This window comes from Hypanus sabinus, chromosome 17 (assembly GCF_030144855.1).
Source record: "Hypanus sabinus isolate sHypSab1 chromosome 17, sHypSab1.hap1, whole genome shotgun sequence".
Lineage (NCBI taxonomy): Eukaryota > Metazoa > Chordata > Chondrichthyes > Myliobatiformes > Dasyatidae > Hypanus > Hypanus sabinus.
The window spans coordinates 59,493,958-59,519,184 of NC_082722.1; the positions used below are offsets into that span (position 1 = coordinate 59,493,958).

At 39.7% G+C, this 25,227-nt stretch overlaps 1 protein-coding gene across 1 annotated transcript in view; it reads left to right on the forward strand.

Moving 5' to 3' along the window:
* The window catches only part of cdh13 (cadherin 13, H-cadherin (heart)), a 1,114,907-nt gene that overhangs the window by 948,187 nt on the left and 141,493 nt on the right, over positions 1–25,227 (forward strand). The window contains exon 8 of the mRNA XM_059993490.1: positions 3,239–3,379. Within this exon, the coding sequence (XP_059849473.1) occupies positions 3,239–3,379 (141 nt within the window). The remainder of the gene's footprint in view (positions 1–3,238; positions 3,380–25,227) is intronic.

Sequence of the window (25,227 nt, forward strand, 5' to 3'; positions counted from 1 at the left end):
TTAAAAGTTTCCCAATCCTCTTTCTCCCCACTAGCTCTGACTTCCTTGTATGTCCTCTCTTTTGCTTATACTTTGGTTCTGACTTCATTTGTCAGCCACTGTAGTGTCCTTCTTCCATTCAAAAATTTCTTCTTCTTTGAAATATATCTGTCTTGCATTTCTCTCATTTTTCACAGAAACTCTAGCCACTGCTGCTCTGCTGTCCTTCCTGGCAGTGTCCCTTTCCAGTCAACCTTGGCCAGTTATCATCTCATGCCATTGTAATTTCCTTTATTCCTCTGAAATACTACTGACACATTGGAATTTAGTTTCTCCTTCTAGAATTTTAAAGTGAACTCGATCATATTGTGATCACTATTCCCTAAGGGTCCCTTAACCTTAAGTTCTCTTATCATCTCCAGGTCATTGCACAACATCCAGTCTGACACAGCCGATCCCCTAGTGGGCTCAACAACAAGCTGTTCTAAAATGCTATCCCTTGGACATTCTACAAATTCTCTCTCTTTAGGTCCAATACTGACCTGTTTTCCCAATCTACCTTCATGTTAAAATCCCCAATGATTATCATGATATTGTCTTTCTGACACACCTTTTCTATCTCCTGCTGTAATTTGTAATCCACATTTCGGCTGCTGTCTGGAGGGCTGCATACAACTGCCATTAGGATCCTTTTACCCTTGCCATTTCTTAACTCAATCCATAGAAACTCTGCATCTTCCGATCCTATCTCATCCCTTTCTAATGGTTTAATATAATTTCTGGGGTCATCCTCATAAAATCTTTTCTATGCCCTCTCTCACAATATTTCCAAAGGGAGGTGCAATTTTCCAAATGCCACATAACAAATTCTTTGTCATGGTTAAATGTAACTTCTTGGCTTTTGTGCTTCAAGAAAGGTAAGATGAGGGAACACATATCAGTATTCATATAGGGATCAGAAATAGATTGAGTGAACAATTTCAAGTTCCTGGGTGTCAATGTCTCTGAGGGAAGATATATCCCAACATATTGATGCAGCTATGAAAACGAGACAGCAGTTATATTTCATTAGGTGTTTGTGGAGATTTGGTATGTCACCTAAAACACTTGCAAATTTCTACAGACGTACTATAGAATGCATTCTAACTGGCTGCATCACCGTCTGATATATGGGTGGTGGTGGGGGGGGGGGGTACTACAGCACAGGTTAGAAGTAAGCTGCAGAGAGTTGTAAAATTAGTCAGCTCCATCATGGGCACTAGCCTCCATAGTATCCAAGATATCTTCAAGGAGTGGTGCATCAAAAAAGCGACATCTATCATTAAGGACCTCCACCACCCAGGACATGCCATCTTCTCATTGTCACCATCAGGAAGGAGGTACAGAAGCATGAAGGTTCACACTCAGTGATTCAGGAATAGTTTCTTCTCCTCTTTCACAGTTTTCTTTTTGTATTATCATGTATTGTATTGCACAGCTGCCGCAAAGTTAGTAAATTTCACAACGTATGCCAGTGATATTAAACCTGATTCTGATTTATTTCTCTATTTATCTAATTTGAAAGACTAACCATTCTTGCAACATGGTCTGTCACTTTAAGGGATTTGTGCACATATGCTCTGACTTTATTATATTCCTCCACACCTTTAGATTCTGTCACTTAGACTATATTGCCAATCTTTGAGAGTCCATTACTTCTGTGTTCTAACTTTCAATTACCACTTGTCCGCTCACTTAGCCAGCCTTTCAGTTTATTCCAAGAGTCTATTGTGATCCTTCTCTTTGTTTACCATAGTTCTCAAGTTTGTATTATCCTTATGGATCTGTGTCACTTTCAGAAAACGAGTCAACCAAATCACTTGTATATTGCTCAAAGAAATTTGCGCGCTTGAAGGAGATTTTAAAATTGTGTTTCAACACAAATAAGCAAAGCCTAGTTAAGATCTGTGGACCATTGAGTGAAACTACTCTAGTCCCATTTATTTGCCAGTTTTGTTTAACTCAAGCTATAAAACTATTTACTCAATAAAAATCTGAGTATAATCAATAGAAATGTTTGAAATTTGACTTTGCCAAGTAATCTAATACTGAGAGTTGCCACCTATGTTCTATGACCTTATATGTTCATTGCTTTATATGAAGAATAACTTGGGATATAAAGTGCTGTTTATGTCTTCATGATGATGTTAACTGTTAAAGAGTTACTGTTCCACTGTTTGGTGTTACCTGCATTCAATCCAGGAATTTGCTGCTGGAAGTGCTGTGTATTTTTAGCCCATTTTATTACTGTATCTTGTTTGAGGTCATGACATTTATAGCAATTAGATTAAATGTGGAAGCCTTTAAGAATCAAATCCCACAAATAGTTTTGTCAGTAGTAAGGGCCCTTCTGTTTTCTAAGATTTCTGATTGCAGCTAAGAGTCAAATAACACACCTTTAAGTGGGTTCAGACAATTGTCATCAGCCATAGCTACGATACAGCATTAGTCCATTGTAAATATCGATGTCCCCCTCAATACAGCAACTGATGTACTTGGTGCCCTCTTACTAAAGTGGCTACACACTCTAACACAGCAGGAATTCGGCAGGTCAGGCCACATCTATGCAAATGAATAAACAGGCGATGTTTTGGGCTGAGACCCTTCTTCAGGACTGAAAAGGCTGTTTGGTTATCATTAAACACTCAACTTTTAAGTAAAACTTTGAGTATGAAGTGAAATATCTCCCCAAAAGTTCATACAGTATATATTTTCCTTTAACTTACACTAAGTGTGATCTCAGAGAAGTGAATCTTAAACAAGAGGTTCAATGCAGATAGCAGTTCCTACCTGAAACATTTTCTCTTGATTTATTTCTCCACATTTGCTGCCCTACCTTCTATGTGTTTCATTTATTTATTGAGATAAGCGCAGAATAGGCCCTTCCTGCCCTTCGAACTGCACCACCCAGCAACCCTTCCAGCCCAATGAACCACACTGCCCAGCAACATCTACTTAACCCTAACAGTCTACAAATGACCATTTAACCTATCCAGTCCGTCTTGGACTATGGGCGGAAACCTGGGCACCCAGGGAAAACCCATGCATTCCACGGGAGGGCCATACATACAGAGGACGCTGGGATTGAACTCTGAACTCCGACGCCACAAGCCGCAATAGCGTCGCGTGAACCGCTACGCTGCCGTGGCGCCCCAACATTCCAGTACTTTCTATTTGTATTTCAATATCTTAATATTAATGCCTGTTACTTTTCTGCTAGACCCTGGAAGTACTGAAATACGAGTTGATTGTTGAAGCTAAAGACATGGCGGGCAGTGATGTGGGATTGACAGGCACAGCGACAGCAACCATCATCATCGATGACAAGAATGACCATGCACCTGTGTTCACCAAATCTATGGTAAGCAGCTGTCTCAAGAGTAACTTTTTATCAGTAAATTAATGGATTGAAAATTGAATTGCTTAGCAGTATTCAGAGCAAATGTTAACTGTGGTAATTGCATCAGTGTGCTGAAGGACTCCATATATTTCTGTGACAACAATGTCTGCTTTCCCTTAACTTATGAGCTTTTAAATTATTTTTACTCCCAACTAATCAGACCCTGCTAGAAATGACTAAAATTAATAGTCAAATATTACTTGTCTGTTAAAACACCATCCCTGGTAATCAGTTAAAGATAACAGGAACATTTGAAAGGTTTATGAAAAAGAACAGGCTTTCTGCTTAATCCACTGATACGCACTGAAGGCAGCTGAGGTTCCTTGCTGCGCACATGCTCAAAAACATACTTCAAACAAGGCCAAGGAAATCAAGCTAAAGATTAGCTTTATTTGTCACACGTACACCGAAACATCAGAACAAGCAGCGAAATGCGTCATTTGCGTCGACACCCAATGCCACCTGAAATGTGCTGGGGGTTGCCCACAAGTGTTGCCATGCCCCTGCGACCAGATAGCATGCCCACAACTTACTAACCCTACCATGTATGTCTTTGGAATGTGGGAGGAAATCAGAGCACTTGGAGGAAACCCATGTGGTCATGGAGAGAATGTAGAAATTCCACCCACTTACATTCAATGGGTGGAAATGAACCCTGATCTTACAGATGTCACTGGAAAATGTAATGCAATGTAACTGCTACGCTACTCTCAAAAAGATGGGAAACAATTGTACTAAAGCAAATGCTCAGTTTGGTCAGTGACCTACTGCATAAAACTGCAGAATGCCAACACCTCAAGCTCAACAGACTGGAGGCCCCATATTTTAGAAGCTGAAAATGTACCATTTGGTACAGATCCAGCAAGTCTGAGTCTAGCGTCGCAGTAGAAGGGGGCAAGCAGGAGCCCAGCATTTGATTCATGGGGGCTGGGGGGCTCAGTGGTTTGGACTGAAATTAGAGAAGATTGGAGGACTGCAGGAGGAAGGACCAGCAGCTGCTGGATCAGGAGAACAGAGAGTGTGGTATACAATTGAAAGGGAACCAACAGCAAGCATGGGGAGGGAGTTAAGGTCAGAATAGGCCAGGGGTTAAGGTCGGAATGGGCCAGAAGTTAAGATGATTCATGCATAGGATGGAAGTCGGGTCATTCAGAAAGTCAATCTGCTGATGTGAGGTTTGGGGACAAGGCTTAAGGTAGTTTGAGTAGACTTGGCCCAAGGATGTCAGGATGTCAAAATCAGAATCAGGTTTATTGTCATCAGCATGTGATGTGAAATTTGTTAACTTAGCAGCAGTGGTTCAGTTTCCCCACGCTATAGAGGTGTTGTGTTCCAATAAAATGGTGATTTTCCATTGCTAAATCCTAATTTTCCCCATTGAATCCCATGTTATAAATAGGATGCCTTTAGAGAGGAATATTTTCTCTCAGCAGTAATCTATCTGCATGTGTGCAGTCTATGAATAAGTAAAGAATTTCTATTTGTATTATAGGCAGAAAAGAAAGGGTTGTTGTTTTAAGTAACTAAAATGGACATTACAATGTTTGATCGAATATATGGTTTAAGTATCAATAGAACAGTTTGCTTTGTCAGCTTTCAAAGCAAATCTCTTATGTGTCCTCCTGATATGAACCGGCAGCCTGTGACTTTTGTCCTTGGTAAACCAGTTCAGTTCCCTGTATACTTCTTTAGTGTTTATTTTTTCACATAAATTCTGTAAAAGCAAATTGTTAATTTATATATCTGTTTTCATGGAAATAAATGTGAATTCTATTAACGCAATTTCTGTTATCCAAATGGTTCTAACATGGGTGTACACTATGATTTATCATGAAGATTACTCATTTCAGGACTGATGTGAAGACCACACTGTCTGAGAAATTCCCAAACACTGATGCCCCAAGATAACACTATTAAGATAATCTGCAATGTTTGAAAAGACACGTTGCATAGTGAGTGATGTAATGTGTGTCTGCAATGGGAAAAATGAATTGTGGTGCAAGGCTGGGTCACGGCCAAAAGTACCTGGCTTATTTTCCAAGTGACATTAAATAATTGTTATCATGCTCCATTCCAAATAAAAATTAATTTTCAATTTTTGAAAACTTGATAAAATGCACAGTGCAACCAGGCAATGTTTTCTCAAGCTAGTATAGTATTTCTATTTTAAAAGAAGCCAGTGAAGGAGATTTTTATAAACTAGGCTATGATTTTTTTTTAAATTAGGAGATTTTAAGATTGTTAGTAATTATTCATTGAAGTAAAATGTTAGATATCTGAAATGAAGAAAATTATCGAGAAACTCCAGATAAGGTAACAGATAACAAGTTAATGTTCTTGGGGGATTAATAGACAAAGAGAATTAGCCTGTAACAATCAGCGAGTCTGTGTTTGATCCAGTCTACTCCTGGCCTCAACTCCACACTATCTAATCCAGAAGTACTTCTTTTTAACAACGTTATGGCAAATATTTTCCAGAACGGTTTATGAGTAGTGAACAGTTTTTGTGATGGTACCCTGAACTGTCCCCCACAAATCACCCCCACTCTATATTTATCATATATCCCACACAGCCTGGTGTCAGAAGACTGCTTTCAGTGTCCCAGATAATCACAGTGGTTCAGAACCTGTGGAAGTAATTTCATTTTTTTATATTATGCTATTAGAATAATAAAAACATTATAATTTAAGAAAACAACATAAATATGAGTGTGTGTGTGTATATATATATGAACTGTAATTCACAGCTTTTATTATATATTGCCAATTGGTAAATATTGGTACCAATGACATAGGTAGACAAGGTGAGGAGGTATTTAAGAGAGATTTTAGGGAGCTAGGTAGAAAGCAGGGTAATAATTTCTGGATTGCTGCCTGTTCAGCACTGAGCTATAGTCAATGAACAACATCCTGACATAGGTGTTTGTATGGCATCTGTTAGTCTCATGGATCTGTGCCTGGAAAGTCTACTCCAGGGTGCAGGCCTGGGCCAGGTTGTATGGAAGACCAGCTGTTCCCCATGCAGCAAGTCTCCCTCTCCACACCACCGAGGTTGTCCAAGGGAAGGGAAAGAGCCGATACAGCTTGGCACCGGTGTCGTCGCAGGAGTTGCCAGAACGAGGCTGAAGACAACGTCGGACTGCCTTAGCGACTCCAGCTCTGGATTTGTCCTCAGGGTTTACTCCAGAAGCCTTTCCCATGATTGGATATGGCCGCAAGGCAGTGGAGGTTTGAAATCCGAGTTTTCCCTCTCTTAGATGGACTGCCTTCCCAGGCTGATGATCTCCATCTACCCGAAAGGTGTTGGTATTGTCCAGGTAATCTAAGGTGATGTGAAGAGCCATTAAGAGTGTATCTGCCATAGAGCTAATGTGGCGATAGCAAACTGCAGTGGGTCCAGGTCCTTGCTGAAGCAGGAGTTCATTCTAGCCATGATCAACCATCACTGTTACATTTGTTCGCCAAGAGGATGTGATCATGAGGCATACACCTCCACCTCTGCTTTTGAGAGACTTGACAGTCTTATCCTGAGAGTATATAATGAACCCGTCAATTTGAATCACTGCGTCCTGTACGGATGGGGTTAACCAGAATTCCATGAAACAACAGATACAAGCAGACCTAATGTCCCTCTGGTACAGCACCCCTGCTCTGAGATAATTCAATTTTATTTAATAGCTGTAGTTGTAGACATCACTGAATCATGGCTAAAAGAAGATTATAGCTGGGAGCTTAATGTCCAAGGATACACATTATATGAAAAGGACAGGCAGGCTGGCAGAGGGGGTGTTGTCACTCTGTTTGTAAAAAATGAAACCAAATCCTTAGAAGGAGGTGAGATAGGTTTGGAAGCTGTTGAATCATCATGGATAGAGCTAAAGAACAGCAAGGGTGAAGAGACCCTGATGGGAGTTATCCAAGCAGTAGTAAGAATGTGGTCTACAAATCAGAAAGGGAGTTAGAGAGACATTTGGATAGGTACATGGATAGAAGGGACATTGAGGGCTATGGTCGCAGTGCAGGTCAGTGAGAGGAGGCAGTTTAGATGGTTCACTGTGGTCCAGGTGTGCCGAAGGGCCTGGTTCTGTACTGTACTTTTCTATGAAGCTATGATTCTAACTTGGTCTCTTACTATAGATAGATATTAAAGTATTGAATAACAAACAATTTGCTGGAATAGCTAAGCAGGTGGAACAACATCCATGGTGGCAGGGAGAGGAATTGTCAATGTTTCATGCAGGGTTTTGACCCAGATTGTTGACACTTCCTCTCCCCTCACTGATGCAGCTTGACCCGTTGAGTTCCTCTGGCAGATTGCTTTCTGCTCCAGATTCCTCCATCTCCAGTCTCTTGTATCTCCAAAACATGTGAATACCTGCCTCCTTAAGGCTAGCCCAATATTGTCCGTAATCTATTATCCACATCTGTATCCTCAGTATCATTTCTAAATAAAGGGAAACAGCTATCACTCTTCTTGCAATCAGCAAGCTAGAACCAAGTTGTGTTCAAATTTACACTAATTTGATCATGGGAAACTATTACATGTAAAATCTCCCTCAACCTAGTGCAGTCCGTGATTTAAAGATAGTGATTTATTAATTTGCTTTGCAAAGATATTTCTCTATACATTTAGGACTGTTAAACTGATGCAGTTTTCTGAGACAGATGAATGTGGAAAGAAGATTAGTTGCTGAACAGGAAACAGAGAAAAGATGTAAATGGCTTTTTCTGGTTGGCAGGGTATAACTAACGGTGTGTTTCAGGGATCAGTGCTGGTGTCTCAGTGTTTTACAATTTACATAAATGATGGATGAATTTTGTTGATGGCTTGAAGATGGACAGGGAAATAAAAAGTGAAGTGGGCTTAAGGAGGTGAGAAAGGGATCTGGCTTGGTTGAGTGAGCAAGGATCTGACAAATGGAGCATAACATAGGAAATGTGAAATTATCCTCATTAACAGGAAAATTAACGAAGAAGTATTGTTTATTTCAAGGGTACTTGAATACAAAAGTAGGGAGATTTTTCTACAGTCATGGTTCCTGTTGGTGAGACAGGATAACACATTGTTGTCCTTGTTTCAGAAACAAATTAATGTGTTGACATTAATTCAGAGGTTCAAATTCATGGTACATTTATACTATATTCAACCTTGAGATTCATCTCCTTACCGACAGCAACAAGAATCCCAGCAGAAACCTTAAAAAAAAGACTGTCAAACACCCAATGTGCAGGGAAAAAAAATCATGCAAACACTAAAAGTAAGCAAATAGCATTCAGAACTGAAACTCATGAAAGTGAGTTCATAGCCATGACGCTAGTCATCACTGCAGCCAATCCAGGAGCCCATTAGCTACAGGCCACAGCCTTATTTCAGTACAGAGATGAGTAAAACTTACAGAGCAGCTAACTGAACTGGGCCCCACTGCCTTGACTTTGCCTTACTTCAGTTCCATTACTTCAAATCGCCTCCAAGTCGTGTCCAGCAGCCAAACATTGGCTTATTCCCTGCTCTTGGGCCCGAGGACACCCTCTCGATTTGGCCTGCACATGCCATGCTGCAACTGTGCTGCAATTTTGAGAGTTCAGTTCACACTACAAAAATGCCAGGTCATAGTTGTGGTTCTATAGCTCAACTCCAAAGGTGAAGTTACAAGCTGTAGCACATATAGTTACGAGAGCAGTAAAACGGCCACAGAAAAGTAGTGATATAGCTCAAGTCCCTGAGTGTCACTGTGTCATTGATGGTGCATCCAATGATGTCCTGGAGCCATGTTTCTGCAAAAACAGGCCCGCAGCAGTCCTGATATGTCCTTATCACGTGCTAGTGCAGCCACAGCCAAACACAACTGGGCTTACCTTCTGCCGAGTGAACACTGGAGAACAGCACTGATGGGCGAGGTCAGCTTCAGTGAAAGGGGCCAGTCCCCAACTCAGCATGGGTGCCCACCCACTGCACCATACTACCATGGGTGTCCTCCCCCCTGGTGGCTGCAGCAGCATCCCTGACGCATGAGGACCTGTTCTGTGCAAAAACTGTGAGGCCACACAGATCCCCTGCCATCAGCCTCTCCAATCAACCAGTGAACCGGACTTGCAGGATTCTACATTGCCAATATCCAACAGAATCCTTGTAGCTTATCAGGTTTTTGCTCTGTTACCCTTAACTGTGTTGGCGTTTCCCTCCATTCACCCTTCAGGCAGTACATTCCAGACACCCGCCTTCTTTTAGATGAGAAGGAATTCTTTAATCTTAAAACGTAGCCTTAAGTCTGTGCTCTCTAATTATTAACTTCTCTGTTTATGAAGATCCAAGTTTTTATTTCAACCTGCATGGTCCATTTTATTATTTTTTACGCTCTGTAAATGGAGTCTCCATTGAAGTGAAGAATGAAGACAGAGATGAGTGAGGACATTATTGATTGTGTACTGTGCACATTCCAAATGGATGATTGTGAAGGAATAAGTGCTGGGAGGCAAGGAGTATTGTGCTGGCTGTAAGCAGGAAGAGGAGGATATTTGGTGTGACATGGAGGAAGATCTTCAGAAAACACTGGCTATCGGACTACACAGAGTGAAGTGGAGACTCACGAGAATGTTGTATGGATTGGAGGACTTTAGTTATGGGAAGAGATCAGATAGGCTGGGTTTATTTTGTCCCAGAATGAAGGAGCTGGAAGGTGACCTAATAAGGTAGATAGATACTTTACTGATCTTTACATATTTTTAAGGAAATTGCAGTGTCACAGTAGCATTACAAGTGGACAGATATACAAATCGTAGAAGAGAAGTAAGAAGGAATAAAAAAATAAGTTACTTCATACAGTCTAACAGGAGGGGGTCATCACTTCCTTGGCTATTGGTTGACTGATTATAGAGCCTAATGGCCGAGGGTAAGAATGATCTCATATAGCGCTCTTCGGAGCAGCACAGTTGTCTTATTCTATTAATAAAATTGTTCAGCCAAGGGGCATGCAGAGGATGAGAAACATTGTCCAGAATTGCCAGGATTTTCTGTAGGGTCTTTTGTTCTATCACAGCCTCCAATGCGTCCAATTTGACTCCCATAACAGAGCCAGCCTTTCTTATCAGTTAATTGAGCCTGTTGGCATCACCAATGTTGATGCCATTGGCCCAGCACACCACCACACAGAAGACTGTGCTGGTGACAACAGACTGGTGGAACGCGTGAAGCAGAGGCTTGCATACTCCAAAAGACCTCAGACTCCTCAGGAAGTAGAGGCAACCTGGCCCTTTGTGTACACAGCCTCTGTGTTGGTGCTCCACTCAAGTCTGTCATCCAGGTGCACCCCTAGCTACTTGTTGGTCCTCACCACATCCATATCGTCACTACCAATGGTAACGGAGCAGTGCAGGCTTAGTCTTCCTAAAGTCCTTCACCATCTCCTTTGTCTTATTGATGTTGAGTTTGAAATAGTTCATTTTGCACCATTTGACAAATTCCTGCAACAGGTATATAAAGGCATTTAAAATTATCAGAGGCGTAGATAGGGTTGACAGTCAGAACCTTTTTCCCATGTAAAGGGTATCAAAAGCAAGAGGGCATAGGTCTAAAGGCTTTTGAGGATAATGTATTTTTACACAGAGAGTGGTTGATATCTGGAACTCACAGCCAGGAATCAGCAGATACAATCTATCCATTTAAAAGACACAGATTAAGGACGTAGGGTGACTATGTAAGAGAAAGCTGAGGGGGATCTTCTTCACTCAGAGTGTGGGATGAACTGCCAGCCAAAGTAGTGGATGCAAGTTTGATTTCAACGTTTAAGAGAAATTTAACATGGATGTGAGGGGTATGGAGGTCAGCTCAATGGGACTAGACAGATTAGCAATTTGGCATGGACTAGATGGGGTGAGGGCCGGGGATTGGGGGCTGTATCTGTGCTGTAGTGTTGTATGACTCCATTTATACAGGCAAAGCATAGAAGGATATGGACCTAGTGCAGGTAAATGGATGGGCGTAGATGAACAAAAAGCTCAGCATGGATATGATGGGCTAAGTGGTTCGTTTCTGAGTTGAGTATAAGAGTTACATGTGCTTGTTGATATACCATGTGATGTCAGGGACAGACTAATTAATATGCTGAAGGAAGTAATGAATGAGAGGTGTCAAGTGCTGCTAAGAGAGCTATAGATGCAAATAGCTATTCTCACCCTCTTGCTTTAATAGGATAATTAAGTCTCCATCTTAATTTACCCCAGGTTTTAAGCAGGGTTGACAATGCTGCTGCTCATTTACCTCATTGCTTCTCCTGGGTTTTTTTTCCCTATGCACACTGACAGCCACAATTTCCTACATCACAACAGTGTCTGCACTTCAAAAGTCCTTCATTGACTCTTCAGCACTTGGGTCACTTTCGGAAACCGAAAGTCATGATGTAAATTTAAGTTACTTCTAATTTATGTTCTCTTGGGTAGGTGCTTGTTCCAAAGTCAGAGCTTCCCTTGATAGTAGGGTTCAGTGAAGTCACTTGTCTCCATAATTTCGAAGCGTTAACTCACATTGCCCGCTATCTAAACTAGACCGTCGTGGAATCCAGGGAATAACAGAGGAATTCCCAAGTGACCTGAACTAGATATCCTCTCCTTTGTACATATACATGCTCAATTTCTCCAAAGACACATTATTAACATTAAATGAGGTGACTTTTTTTTTGAATTCTTGCATTGATATATTCCACAATACAGTGAAACAAGAACAGCAACAGTTAGAATCGGAGCTGTGTTGACCAGATGATATAAATGTATTGCGTGAAAATATTAACAGCAAATGTAATCTTTCTCAAAATCTTCCCTGACTCAGACTGCATCACATCTGGGGCAGTTTAGTTCAGAGTAGAACCTCAACCTTTGCATTTTCCTATTTACCTTTGTCCAGCATTTCCCTTCCCTGATGCATTTCAAGTGGCCTTTTTTTAAATTTTGACTCTAATTTAGCAACTGCAATCAAAGTCTTTTCCAACACATTGGAATGAAGTGACCTTCTTGAACACCTGGCCAAATTAGTAATAATTTCCTTTTTCATTAGTAACAGAATTAACCATTATTCAATCTATTAATCACATTTTGTGTAGCTATCTCTTTGTTTTATCTTCAAGGACAGCACAAGCTTTTAAAACGAGTTTTGCTTTCACATATTTCTTAGGGAGAATGGAGGATTCTAATGAAGGTGACAGAGGCAAGGTTGCCATTTATTGTCCAGGCCTTACTTGTCTTAAAATGGCAATAGAGTTAGGATGAAACAGAGTGGCTTGCCAAATCATTTGAGACTAAACCGTTCTGTGTTTGAAATGTATTCAGGTATACATCAGCTCAAGTAAGGACATTTTGAAACAGTTGTCCTTTAATTTGCCTATCACCCCTCTTCACATGGACCAACTGATCACTTTCTAATTTTTGCTCCTTACCCTCACCTTATTAGACTGGTTCCACCCTTCTATCTTTCAATCCAGCAGTAAGATCTCAACCCAAAACATTGACTGTCCTTTTCCCAGCCTTCAAAAGTCCAAATAAACTTTTATATGTCACAATATACGACCCTGAGATTCATTTTAGAATGTGGGCATTCAAAGTAGATACAAAGAAACACAATAAAGTGATACACAAAGATGGGCGAACAACCAATGCGCAAAATGTGACAAATTATGCAAATAGAAAGAGAAAAACAAAGTAATCATAGTAAATATATAAGTAGTAGATAGCACTGAGAACCTGAGTTGTTGAGTCATTGAAATTGAATCCATAGCTTATGGAATCAGTTCAGTGATGTGGTGAGTGAAGTTACCCACACTGATTCAGGAGTCTGATGGCTGAAGTGTAACTGTTCCTGATCCTGGTAGTATGGGGCTTAAGGCTCCTGTATAATTTCTTTTTCTCCACAGTTGCTGCCTGAATTACTGAGTTATCCAGCATTTTGTTTGTGCACCTTTCATCAACCACCTGACACACACGATCACTTTACAATTTTCAGACAAAACTTTAAATCAACATCATGTCTGCTGTTTCATGTGAATGTTTCATGCTGGTTCTATTATGAATTTGAGCAGAAATGTCATCCCCTGTGTCTTGATTTAATTTATACTTAAATCAAAAGCACTTAATCAGTATCAACTTGATATCTTTGTGTGAGCATGCCTGTCAAGAAAAACTGTTTCTTATCCATTGTTATAATGGAAACCAAACCTCAGAAATACCTTACTGGCAAGAAAACGTTTTGCAACATTTTCTGTTACCAGTAAAAATAAAGACTGCAATTTACAGAAGTTGCTGGAGATATTCAACAGGACAGCCAGCATCTAAGATATTTAATCAGACCTTTAATACCAGAGGGCATGCATTTAAGGTGAGAACAGATCATTTCAAAGAAGATGTGGGAAGCAAGTTTATTTTACACACGGTGCTGGTGGGTGCCTGGAATGTGTTGCCTGGGGTGGTGTTAGAATCAGATACATTAGGGAATTTTAAGAGACGTTTAGATAAGCACATGAATGTGAAGAAAATGGAAGGATACGGACATTGTGTAGGCAGAAGAGATTAGTATAGTTGTCTATTTGATTACTAAATTAATTGGTTCAACATAACATTGTGGGCTGAAGGGCCTGTCCCTATGCTGTACTGTTCTATGTTGTGTTTTTTTTTGAGATGCAGCACGGAATAGGCCTTTCTGCACTTTGAGCTACGCCAAACAGCAAACCCTAATTTAACCCTAGCCTAGTCTCAGAACAATTTACAAAGATGAGGTACCCACAACCAGTATGCCTTTGGATTGTGGGTGAACACCGGAGTACCCGGAGAAAACCCACACAGTCACAGGGAGAATGTACAAACTCCTTACAGACAGCAATGGGATTCTATGTTCTAAAAAGAGAGGAACCAAGTTACTTTTTTCAAAATCGCAGAGAAGCTTTTTTATCAGTTTATAACCATCACTGCCATGATTTCACTCTATCAATTGCATCGTCTTTGTCCTAGCTATCCCTTCCCATCCTCTCTTCCTACTTCCAATTTTTTTTAAAATAAGGTTTTCTTTGTTGATTTATTGGTATTAGTTTTCATTGTTACTAGTCAACCAAGTTCTTAAAAAATGGATGCACTGTCAAATATATGATGTGCTCTCTGCTGATGGTAAATGCACGTCAGAATAAACAATTATAGATGTATCCTAATAGGTGTAGACCCATGGCATAGCACTGGCATTCTCATTGGGAAGACTACATGAAAACAGGAACTGTGCAGAAAATGTAACTGGAATTGATTCTTTCTTTGTTATTTTCACTCTCTGTACATGATACTTTTCTTTGCTCATCAAAGCTAAGTACTTTTAAGGAATGCTAAAATGAGAATAACCTTTGGCAACATAAGAGACAGCGGATGTTGAAATCTGGCTCAAGGTGTTGGAGGAGCTCAGTGGGTCAGGAGGAAGTAGACTGTTTCAGGTTAAGGCCATTCTTCTCTCTGGTACAACATATTCCATCATCTTCAGCTTGTTTGTCACTTCCACTTCCCAGTTTTTCATATTAATCCCCTTCTTCACCTCCTCCCTCATCTACTTATCAATCCCCTCACCTGATCCCACCAATCACCTGCCAGCTCTTACTCCTCCCTTCCTTTCATTTTTTTTTTACATTGGCTTTCTCTCCTCTTTATTTCTGTCCAAATGAATATCTCAACTTGAAACATGACTGATCATTTCCCTCTATGCATTGCTGCCTGACCTACTGAGTTTCTAGAGTGCTTTGCATGTTGGGAAAATTCTTTGCCTTAGAGAGTACAAGATCTTCACCCAAGGAACAAAATACTGCCAAAAGCAGTCTCCCAATGTCTTTCACAAGTTTCATAGCTTGTACCTCTTCTCTCCCCACCTTATCCTGGCTTCCATCCCCTTCCTTCCAGTTCTGATGAAGACTCTTGGCCCAAAACATCGACTGTTTATTCCTCGCCGTTGATTCTGCCTGACCTGCTGACTGCTTCCAGCATTTTGTGTGTGTTGAACAAGTTTCAAAAGTTACCATTAGCATTACAGATTTTTCAACCACAGGAGCACCATATTATGTTGTATTTTGAACTCAAGCATACTTGTTCAATCTTGTCATAAAAAGAAATTCACTAATGTGCATCTACAAACACATACCAACCCCTAAGCAATGTTGTAAAGCCTTCACTGAATGTTTTAGACTCAGGGTATAGAGCAACAAACTAATAACTACCAACATGTTTGTTAGATATATTCATGATCGTCCATATTAGATACATAATAATAAGTCTGGTATTATTATACTTAATAATAATTAGACTAATTATAAATGTAATTTGTGTGATTTGGAAGGGACTGGGCTTTGATAATGCAAATTGGCTGGGGCCATTATGATAGAGTTGATAGAAGTTTAGCCTTGCAATGATTTGGAAGCCCAGTAGAAGTAACACAGATCTGGTTCAGATCACTCGAGGGAGGGAATCAATTTTGTGAGGGGAGATTTTGTCGTTGCAAAAATTGTGTTATTAGTCGGTTGCACCAAACCGCAAGTCATTGCTGAAGTATGCATTCAGTGCTCTCGTTTGCAACCCAAGAGCTTGCTCGTATGATGAGGCATAGTACTATATTCTGGCTCTGTACAGCATAACAATGTGCCCTTCACTGCCAGGTATACACTCAACAAGAGTATAGTTCATGAAAGACTCATTTGCCTTTCCTCAACCATGTTCATTACTAAATCACCCAAGTACACCTGTGAGAGAAGGCTTGTGTTCATGCTTTGCCCTTTTAAATACCATGATATTATCCAGGTAGCCTATGAAACCCAGCAGGCCATTAACCAACGGATCCTTTGTCCCCTGAGAAATACCTGGTGTTAATACTTTTCCAAATGAAAGCCTGTTCTATCAGAACAATGTGAAGTGAAGATTAATCATTGAGTACTCATTTGAACTTGTGTCCAATACAATCTGCTGATTAGTATCTAACAGATCAAGGAAAATGAAGATCTGATTTCCACCTAGCTGGGCTAACAGATTGTCAATCAATCATAGGGAGTTTTTTTTTCCTCTACCTTTGCTTCTCAGTTGTTTCTAATCTGTCTACACCACAGGAACAATTGGAGCCACCCAGCCAGAAAACTCAATCTGTTCAATGATACCTGCTTCCTGTAGTCTAGTCAGCTCTTTCCCAATCTTTTTCTTTCCAGTCTACATGCCATACTTTGAAGAAATGAGCTGTAGCATTCTCCTTCCAGTAAAACTTGACTTCCATTGCTTAAGTGCTTCCAAGTTCATCACAAAATTCCTTAGTGTGCCTCTCAAGTGAAGCTGATGCAAGGAGAATGTTTTTTATGCTCTTGAGGTTTTCCTAGTTTAGTTTCTTTTTTCTTTGACAGTCAATTCTGGCCTATCAAATTGAATTATTGCCTATCAATTTGAATTCTTGCTCTGCAAAAACAAATGTGAGAGCTTTACTCAAATACTTGCTCACATGTCACTGATATTACAACAGCCGTGTCATTTTCCATCGGCACTATATTTTAATGTGGACTGATCTTCTGAAATGTTCAGTTGAATCCTGACTTATATGAACAGCCGTGTATCCATCTAGGTCACTACCTTCTTCACCTAGTTTGTGTATACAGTATCTGTTGCTGTTCCTAATAGCCAACACACTGATAATATGCTTGAGTTTACAATAGTCTTGTATTACTTTCAAGCAAACCAATATCTCTCTTACAACAACTCAACTCCAACCATCCTCCACCTATCTCTCCCCTGACTCTCCTATCCCCGAGATCTCGACTGCAGCAACCCACTGACCTTCCCTCTCAATGGTCTTCAGATCAGCCGAGAAGCCATCAGGGTATTTGGCCAAAGGAAATCTCATGCATAAGTTAATTTCCATCCTCACTTCAGACTATTTACCTGTTCCTGATCATACTCAGGATTCCATCAAGATCATTAATAATATTGCTCCTCCCAGTAGTCCCTTCACTCATCTAGCTACTTAACTGATTAGTGACCCAACCTGAGTTGGGTCACTAACCACTTTGCTAATTCATCCCGAACTAGCTTGCAAAAAAACATATCCTTTTCTTAAAAAATCTTTAATTGTGTGAGTTTATCATTGATTCTGTTGTGTTTCTTTGTTCTACTGAGAATTCCAGCAAGAAAATGAATCTTAGTGACTTATATATACTTTGGTAATAAATTTCCTTTGAATTTTGAATTCTAGTTTTCAGCTTTAGAGGAAAAAGCCTATTTGCATTTACTCTACCTGTACATCTCATAATTTTGTATACCTCTAACAAATCTCCCCTTATTCTCCTTTACTCCAGGGAATAAAATCCTAACTGATTGAACCTTTCCATATAACTCAGGTCCACAAGTTCTGGCAAATTTCTTGCAAATTTTCTTTGTATTCTTCCAATCTTATTGCTCTCTTTCCTGTAGATAGGTGACTAAAATTGCACATAATACTCCAAATTAGACCTCACCAGTGCCTTGTAAAATTTCAACATTACATCCCAACTTCTCTACTCAATGCAACACATGCAAAATTCTGGATGAATTCAGCAGATCAGGCAGCATCTATGGAAATGAATAAACAATTAACATTTCAGGCTGAGATCTTCATTAGGACTGGAAAGGAAGGTGGAAGATGCAGAATCAATTTTGATTTGTGAAAGTCAATGTTCTCAGTTAGCAATGTAACAATATTCAGCTGGCAATGCATTCATAACCAATGCATTCATTAGTATAATTGAGAACTTTCAGGCCATTATATCTAAAATGCATTCAACTGCTTGTATCTCTGAGTATTTTTTATTAGGAGTGCAGTAAAATGAAAAGGCACAGATCTCAATTTGGCTATTCTTATAAAAATTGCAAAAAAATTGCTTAAAATGTTTTCTTGACACTATTGATAACAGCATGAAATACTACAATTAGATACATATAAAATTATCAAACATGAGAAAATCTGTGGATGCTGAAAATCCAAATTAATACACACAAAATGCTGGCATGAACATCAGTTTCTCAAACTTCCAGTAATGGAACTCACCCTCCTTCACCATTCCCCATTCCTTCTTTCCTCTCTCACTTTACCTCCTTACCTGCTCATCATTTCCCTCTGGTGACCCTCCCCTTCCCTTTCTTCCATGGTCTTCTATCCTCTCCTATCTGATGCCCCCTTCTCCAGTCCTTTATCTCTTTCACCAATCAACTTCCCAGCTCTTTACTTCACCCCTCCCCATCTCCCGATTTTACCTATTACCTTCCACCTTGTACTTCTTCCTCTTCTTCCCCCCCCCTTACTCTCACTTCTCCCCTTCATTTCCAGTCCTGAAGAAGGGTCTCGGCCTGAGATATTGATGTTTATTCTTTTCCATAGATGCTTCCTGACCTGCTGAGTTCCTCTAGTACTTTGTGTGTGTTACATGCAAAATACCATTGCTTTAGTTCAGAATTTTACAAAAAGAAGAAGCAGTTTACTTAAACCTAATGCTGTGATAGGATAATATTATTTTTTGTGCTATAGTCCTGGTGTTGGGATGTTTCAGTATGTTTACAGGATAATCAGCATTGGGATCTGGACAACTGAGTATCTGGTTAGTTAGAAAGAAGAAAGGATACTCAAACATCACAAGAATGAAATGATTGCTGGTAATTTGGAGCAGCGGTAGACTATAAGAAAGAATTTAAGGAAGACTTATTTTTAAATCTAATGGATGACAGGAGGCCAGTGTAAAGGACAAGAATGCTAAGTGAGGAGGGCTTTCTAAGGGACAGAATACAAGCAGCTGGTGTCGATTACTAATAGAAGGGCACCAAAGAGTGATTTCGAGTAATTTAGGTCGAGGGGATAGTGGCATTGATCAAGTGATTGTGATCAGGTTGAGCCAGAATGCACAGATAGATAGAGGTAGGATGAATGAAGCAATATAGGACCAGGGAAAATAAATGGGCAGATCTATCACCTTGACACCAGTGCTAATGCCAGAATTAATTCCTGTATTCCTTGGGACATCCCACTTTCCTCCACCACATGTGATGTTGGCTGTTTCTCCTTATGAGGAATAACAAAGCTGATTTCCCATCTCTCAGACCTTTCTAATGCAATGCTGTACTTTACAGGTTTCTCAAAGATCATTATTTTAATAAGTTAACAACGATTTTTGATGTGCCTTATGTATTACTGAATGATTTTGAGGGTCAAAGATGTCCAAGCCATTCAATAGTTCTAACTATACCAAAGACTTTGACAAGTTGTGAGTCTGGAGGCAAGATTTCCCTGGTTGTCAAAATTAATCTGTGAATGTTACCAGCATTTCTCAGATAGCCGTTTCTCTGCAGTAAGCTCTGCCAAGTGCCAGGTGTCAGGCTGCTAGCAAGCAACTGTTCTAGAAGCCATACTGACATAAAGGCTAATATCCAGGTGTGGGAAGGATTTGTTTCAGGGCAGAAGAAAATCTGCCCTCTTGCTTCATATGATCATAAGACCATAAGATATAGGAGCAGACTTAGGCCAGTTGGCCGTTCAAGTCTGCTCTGCCATTTCATCATGGCTGATCCAATTTTCCCCTCAACCCCAATCTACTGCCTTCTTCCTGTATCCCTTCATGCTCTGACTAATCAAGAAACTTATACTCATCCAAAATTCTGCTTCCCAAAGACCCTTCCAACCCCAGAATCTTACCTTTTCCCAATGTTAATTATTCTAAAAAAAGGTCTCCTTCCCTTCAATGGTTGGTTCCCTTCCACATAAAATCCTTTACAGGATTTTCTTGTTTTTCATTGCCTGTGTGCCCTTAGGCTGAAAGAAATCCTTGCAGGAGAATGATATGCTAGTAAATATCTTGACTAGGGAAGGTATCTCAGGAAGCAGTGAATTAGAAGTAGCAGATGAAAGAACTCCCATGTTGGGATTCTGTCCAGAACACAGTAGAAAACAGCCTTTGCCTTGTAGTCTTAATATTCATTCTCCAGATGTCCTTAATTGCTTTTGGTGGGGGCCTCTTTTTAATTGTGTCATAATTGTATTCAGCACTTTCTTTATAAGTCTTTTTTACATGTTTTATTCATATGTTTCATATTTAATTTAATAATACTATTCAGCATTCTCATTTTAATCTACTGTGAAACTTGAATGCCATCAGAAATTAAGCAAGTGAAACGAGATCAAGATCCAGTGCTTAATGCTCCTATTTCAAAGGCATTAGCATTCTTCTGGGTCCACTTGTATCTTATTGATTGGGACAGTTGTACTGCATCAAATACATATTGTAGTCCTACAGGGTAAGATTAGGAAAGAAAATGAATAATAAGTTATGGTAGAAAACATTCTGCATGTATATTTTGCCTGTAAAGTTAATTACATTAGGAACTGAACTTGCCAGCATGCTCAGGAGCAACAAAAGCAAATAATCATTTTTGATCTACCAGAGGCTCAGTATTGGCTTCAATACTACTACTGTGATGTACCTTGGGGTGTAAACGATGCTTTATAATTTCAAATATTTCTGTTAAAATCCAAATTTTATGGTCAACCTTCACATTATCTATCCTAGCAGGAGAAATTTTGGATTAAGGACAACTTTTTCCAGAACATTTTTGTTTTTATTTTGCTTGTTCATTTCATAATGTACATTGGACATTGAGCTGATGAACAGTCCCTCACTACTTTTTTTGCACTGTGTTTCATTAATATGTATTGCAATGTACTGCTGTCACACACCAACAAATTTCATGATATATGCTGGTGATATTAAACCTGATTCTTATTCTAATTCTGATTATCCTTCTGATTTAGGTTGATATTTTTCACTTGGTTCAAATATTTATGCATTATGGCATTATGGTCGAAGCGTGATGCTTGATGAGATTGATGTCAACATGACAAAAGTAGTCCCATTTAGCAGCAGTAAGCACTAAGCAAATTGGTTTAAAAGTGCTGTTTTCAAAGGATATAATGAGAAATTGTAAGTTGAAGGTCATAACTGATGATGCTGCTGCTAAACAGCAGATCTAATTTAGAATGAAGATCTGTAAGAATTCATTACACTCCCATTCCCCCATCATGTCCTCTGTCACTTCCTCACTTTCACACTGACTCTCATTCTCTCATTGTCATCTACGTACATAGTCTTTTAAATTTTTTGGTTTACCATTCCCTGATAACTAAAATACTTAATTATATTTGGTATATTCAGCTAAATTAACTGAATCGTTCCTGCATTAATTAAAATATTTTAGTAACCTTTGACATTAAAACATGTACAGAAAAGCATTGTGTGATTAGAGCTATTGACCTCTTTAGGGTGGAAATTCAGAAGGAATTTTAGACATTTTTAGTGTGATGGAGCTGAGAGTGATCTCAGATTTTTATTGGGCACACACTACATGGAACTACAATTCCCAAATGAGTGACTAATTAGAAAATCCATCCAGTTCTCTTTTAAAGGATTACCCATTTAAAGCTCAAAAATTACGAGTACTTAAACTCATCTCTAAGTGCGCTGTATGGACTTTGAGACTGACATGAGCTTCGTCTTTTGAAAGCACTGTACTGTATGTTATTTTGAATTTTATACAGTGCTTCTCAGCTTTGGATGTTGCGGTGGCTGGAATTGAAACCACAGATATGACTGTCTGTCAGATCACTCCTTACCGGAGGTTTCATGAAGCTTGGCATTTTTGATGAGAATGGTATGATAATGGAAACAGAGGTGATGCAAAAGAGAAAGTGGGCAAAGAGGTGGGTGTAGAGGTAACCTAAAAAAAAAGTAACCTAAAAAAAGTATCTGCTGGCTGTTTCACCTCCTATACAAACTCTTTTGACAATGGACATTTGACATCTGCATCATCACCACTGCTTGGGAAAATGAATTCAAAATATCTCTCAGCACATGAGTACTGAACTAAGGCAGTTGCTATAATTAAGGTACAACATTATCTACTTATATGTAAGGGCATGTAATTATTTACACAGACTACAAGCAAAATGTGTAGAACTGATTAACTACACTCGCGTTTGCATATTACAACTTGTTCATTATGCATCCCACAATTTTGCATTTACAAGGCATTTGATGTTTGCAGTGGAACTGGCTTCCCTGTCAAGGTTTCCTTAGTTTTCTGGATGATATTCAAATTTATTGGAAAGACCTCACATTTAATCAAAGATCTTGTGCCAAGTTAATATTAAAGGTTACGCATTACCATTATTGTCAATCACCATGGAATCTACAAGACTATTGAAGTGATCAGCACTTCTACACCAGTTTGAGTTATTGATATCAACATGTCTTAATGTGTGTGCATGTTGATTTGAAATGAATAATGCATCACTCACACTTTGGTCTGGTTTTTACAATCAGCTGGAAAGGTTTGTTTTTCTGTGTCTGACCTTGAAAATACCCACAATAGCATATCAAGCACCAGAGCATTGATTTCCTCATTTCCATTATCAATTTCAACCTCATGCATCAGTCAGAATCTATTGTAATCACTGGCAGGGATGGGAGGTGGGCAAATGACAAGCAAACTAATCAGCCAATCAGACTGATGCAAAGCAGGACTATTTAAATAATTTGAGGCAAATGTGTAAAATTAGCTCTTCAGGAGCAGGATGTTGGTCAGACCTACTTCTGACAGATTAGGCTCTGTCATTCCTGACTGATTATTTTCTAAGGTGTGTACTGTGAGAATCATGCATGTTTGAAGTTCTTAACAACACATTGATTTTTAATCGATTCCATTTGTTGAGCTTGCAACAATGGATTTCATGGAAGACAAGGGATTAAACTGCCAGTTCTAGCTAATCATTGCACATTTTTGAAGATGCTAAGAACTGCTGTTAGATTTAAGCAGTAACATTGATGACATTGACCCCATTGTGGTTATGAGGATTAATATATGAAGAGCATTTGGTGGATCTGGGCCTGGAGTGTAGAAGAATGAGAGGGGATCTCATTGAAATCTATTGGATATTGAAAGGCCTAAATACATTTGATGCGGAGAGGATGTTTCTAGTAGTGGGGGAGTCTACGGCCAGAGGGTGCAGCCTCAGAATACAAGGAGTTTCCTTTAGAGTCATAGAGAAGAACAGCACAAAAACAGGCTATAAGTCCCAACAGATTAGTCCTAACCTATTCAATCTTTCCTTATAACCCAGATTCGCCAAACCCGGAAACATCCTTGTAAATTTTCTCTGTACTCTTTCAAACTTGTTTATATCTTTCCTGTGGGTAGGTGACCAAAGCTCGTCAACACCTTATACAACTTCAACATAACTTGGCTTAGAACAGAGATAAAAAGGAATTTCTTTAGCCTGAAGGTGTTGAATCTGTAAAATTCATTGAAACAGATGGCTGTGTTAGCCAAGTTATTTGGTATGTTTGAAGTGTTCTTGATTAGTAAGGGTGTCAAAAGATACAGAGAGAAGGCCGGAAAATGGTGTTGAGAGGGATAATAAATGAGCCATGACTGAATAACAGAGGTGATTCAATGGGCTGAATGGCCAAAGTCTGCTCATATATATCATGTTCTTATGGTTGCAAAGTCAGAGCCAATAATGGTCCTTGGTATTTAAACAGGTTTTTAAAGGCATCTCCTAATTTGAGGTTTGATCAAATTTCTAGGCCATGCCTTGAGGTTAGATTCTTCAAACTCCATTCCAGTATTAAGGATAGCTCACTGATTCCCTTTCCTGATGACTGGACTTATGCACTCAACTGGCAAAATGGCAGAGTTGTTTACAGTGCAGAGAGAGGAATTGATTCACTTTGGAAATTTGCCAGCATATTAATGCAGTTATCTGAGCTGTGAAGTTTCAGAATGACTGAACCAGTATATTAATGCATTCACGAGGAAATCTGCAGATGCTGGAAATTCAAGCAACACACACAAAATGCTGGTGGAACGCAGCAGGCCAGGCAGCATCTATAAGAAGAAGCACTGTCGATCTTTCGGGCTGAGACCCTTCGTCAGGACTAACTGAAAGAAGAGATGGTAAGAGATTAGAATGTGGGTGGGGAAGGGGGAGATCCGAAATGATAGGAGAAGACTGGAGGGGGTGGGATGAAGCTAAGAGCTGGAAAGTTGATTGGCAAAAGGGATGCACAGCTGGAGAAGGGAGAGGATCATGGGATGGGAGGCTTAGGTAGAAAGAAAGGGGGAGGGGAGCACCAGAGTGAGATGGAGAGCAGGCAAAGAATGATTATGAGAGGGACAAAGAGAAAAAAAAGGGAAAAAATAATTAATAATAAATAAGGGATGGGGTAAGAAGGGGAGGAGCGGCATTAATGGAATTTTAGACAAATTAATGTTTATGCCATCAGGTTGGAGGCTACCCAGATGGACTATAAGGTGTTGTTCCTCCAACCTGAGTGTGGCTTCATCTTCACAGTAGAGGAGGCCATGGATAAACATATCAGAATGGGACATGGAATTAAAATGTGTGTCCACTTGGAGATCCTGCTTTCTCTGGAGGACAGAGCATAGTTGTTCAGCGAAACAGTCTCTCAGTCTGCGTCGGGTCTCACCAATATATAGAAGGCCGCACCGGACACAGTATATCATACCAGCCGACTCACAGGTGAAGTGTCGCCTCACCTAGAAGGACTGTCTGGGGCCCTGAATGGTGGTGAGGAAGAAAGAGTAAAGGTAGGTGTAGCACTTGTTCCGCTTACAGGGATAAGTTCCAGGAGGGAGATTGGTGGGAAGGGATGGGGGGGTGGGGACACGCAAATGGACAAGTATATTAGATTGTTTTTAGTGATCATCTACTCATTAAAATTGTGAGAGAATTT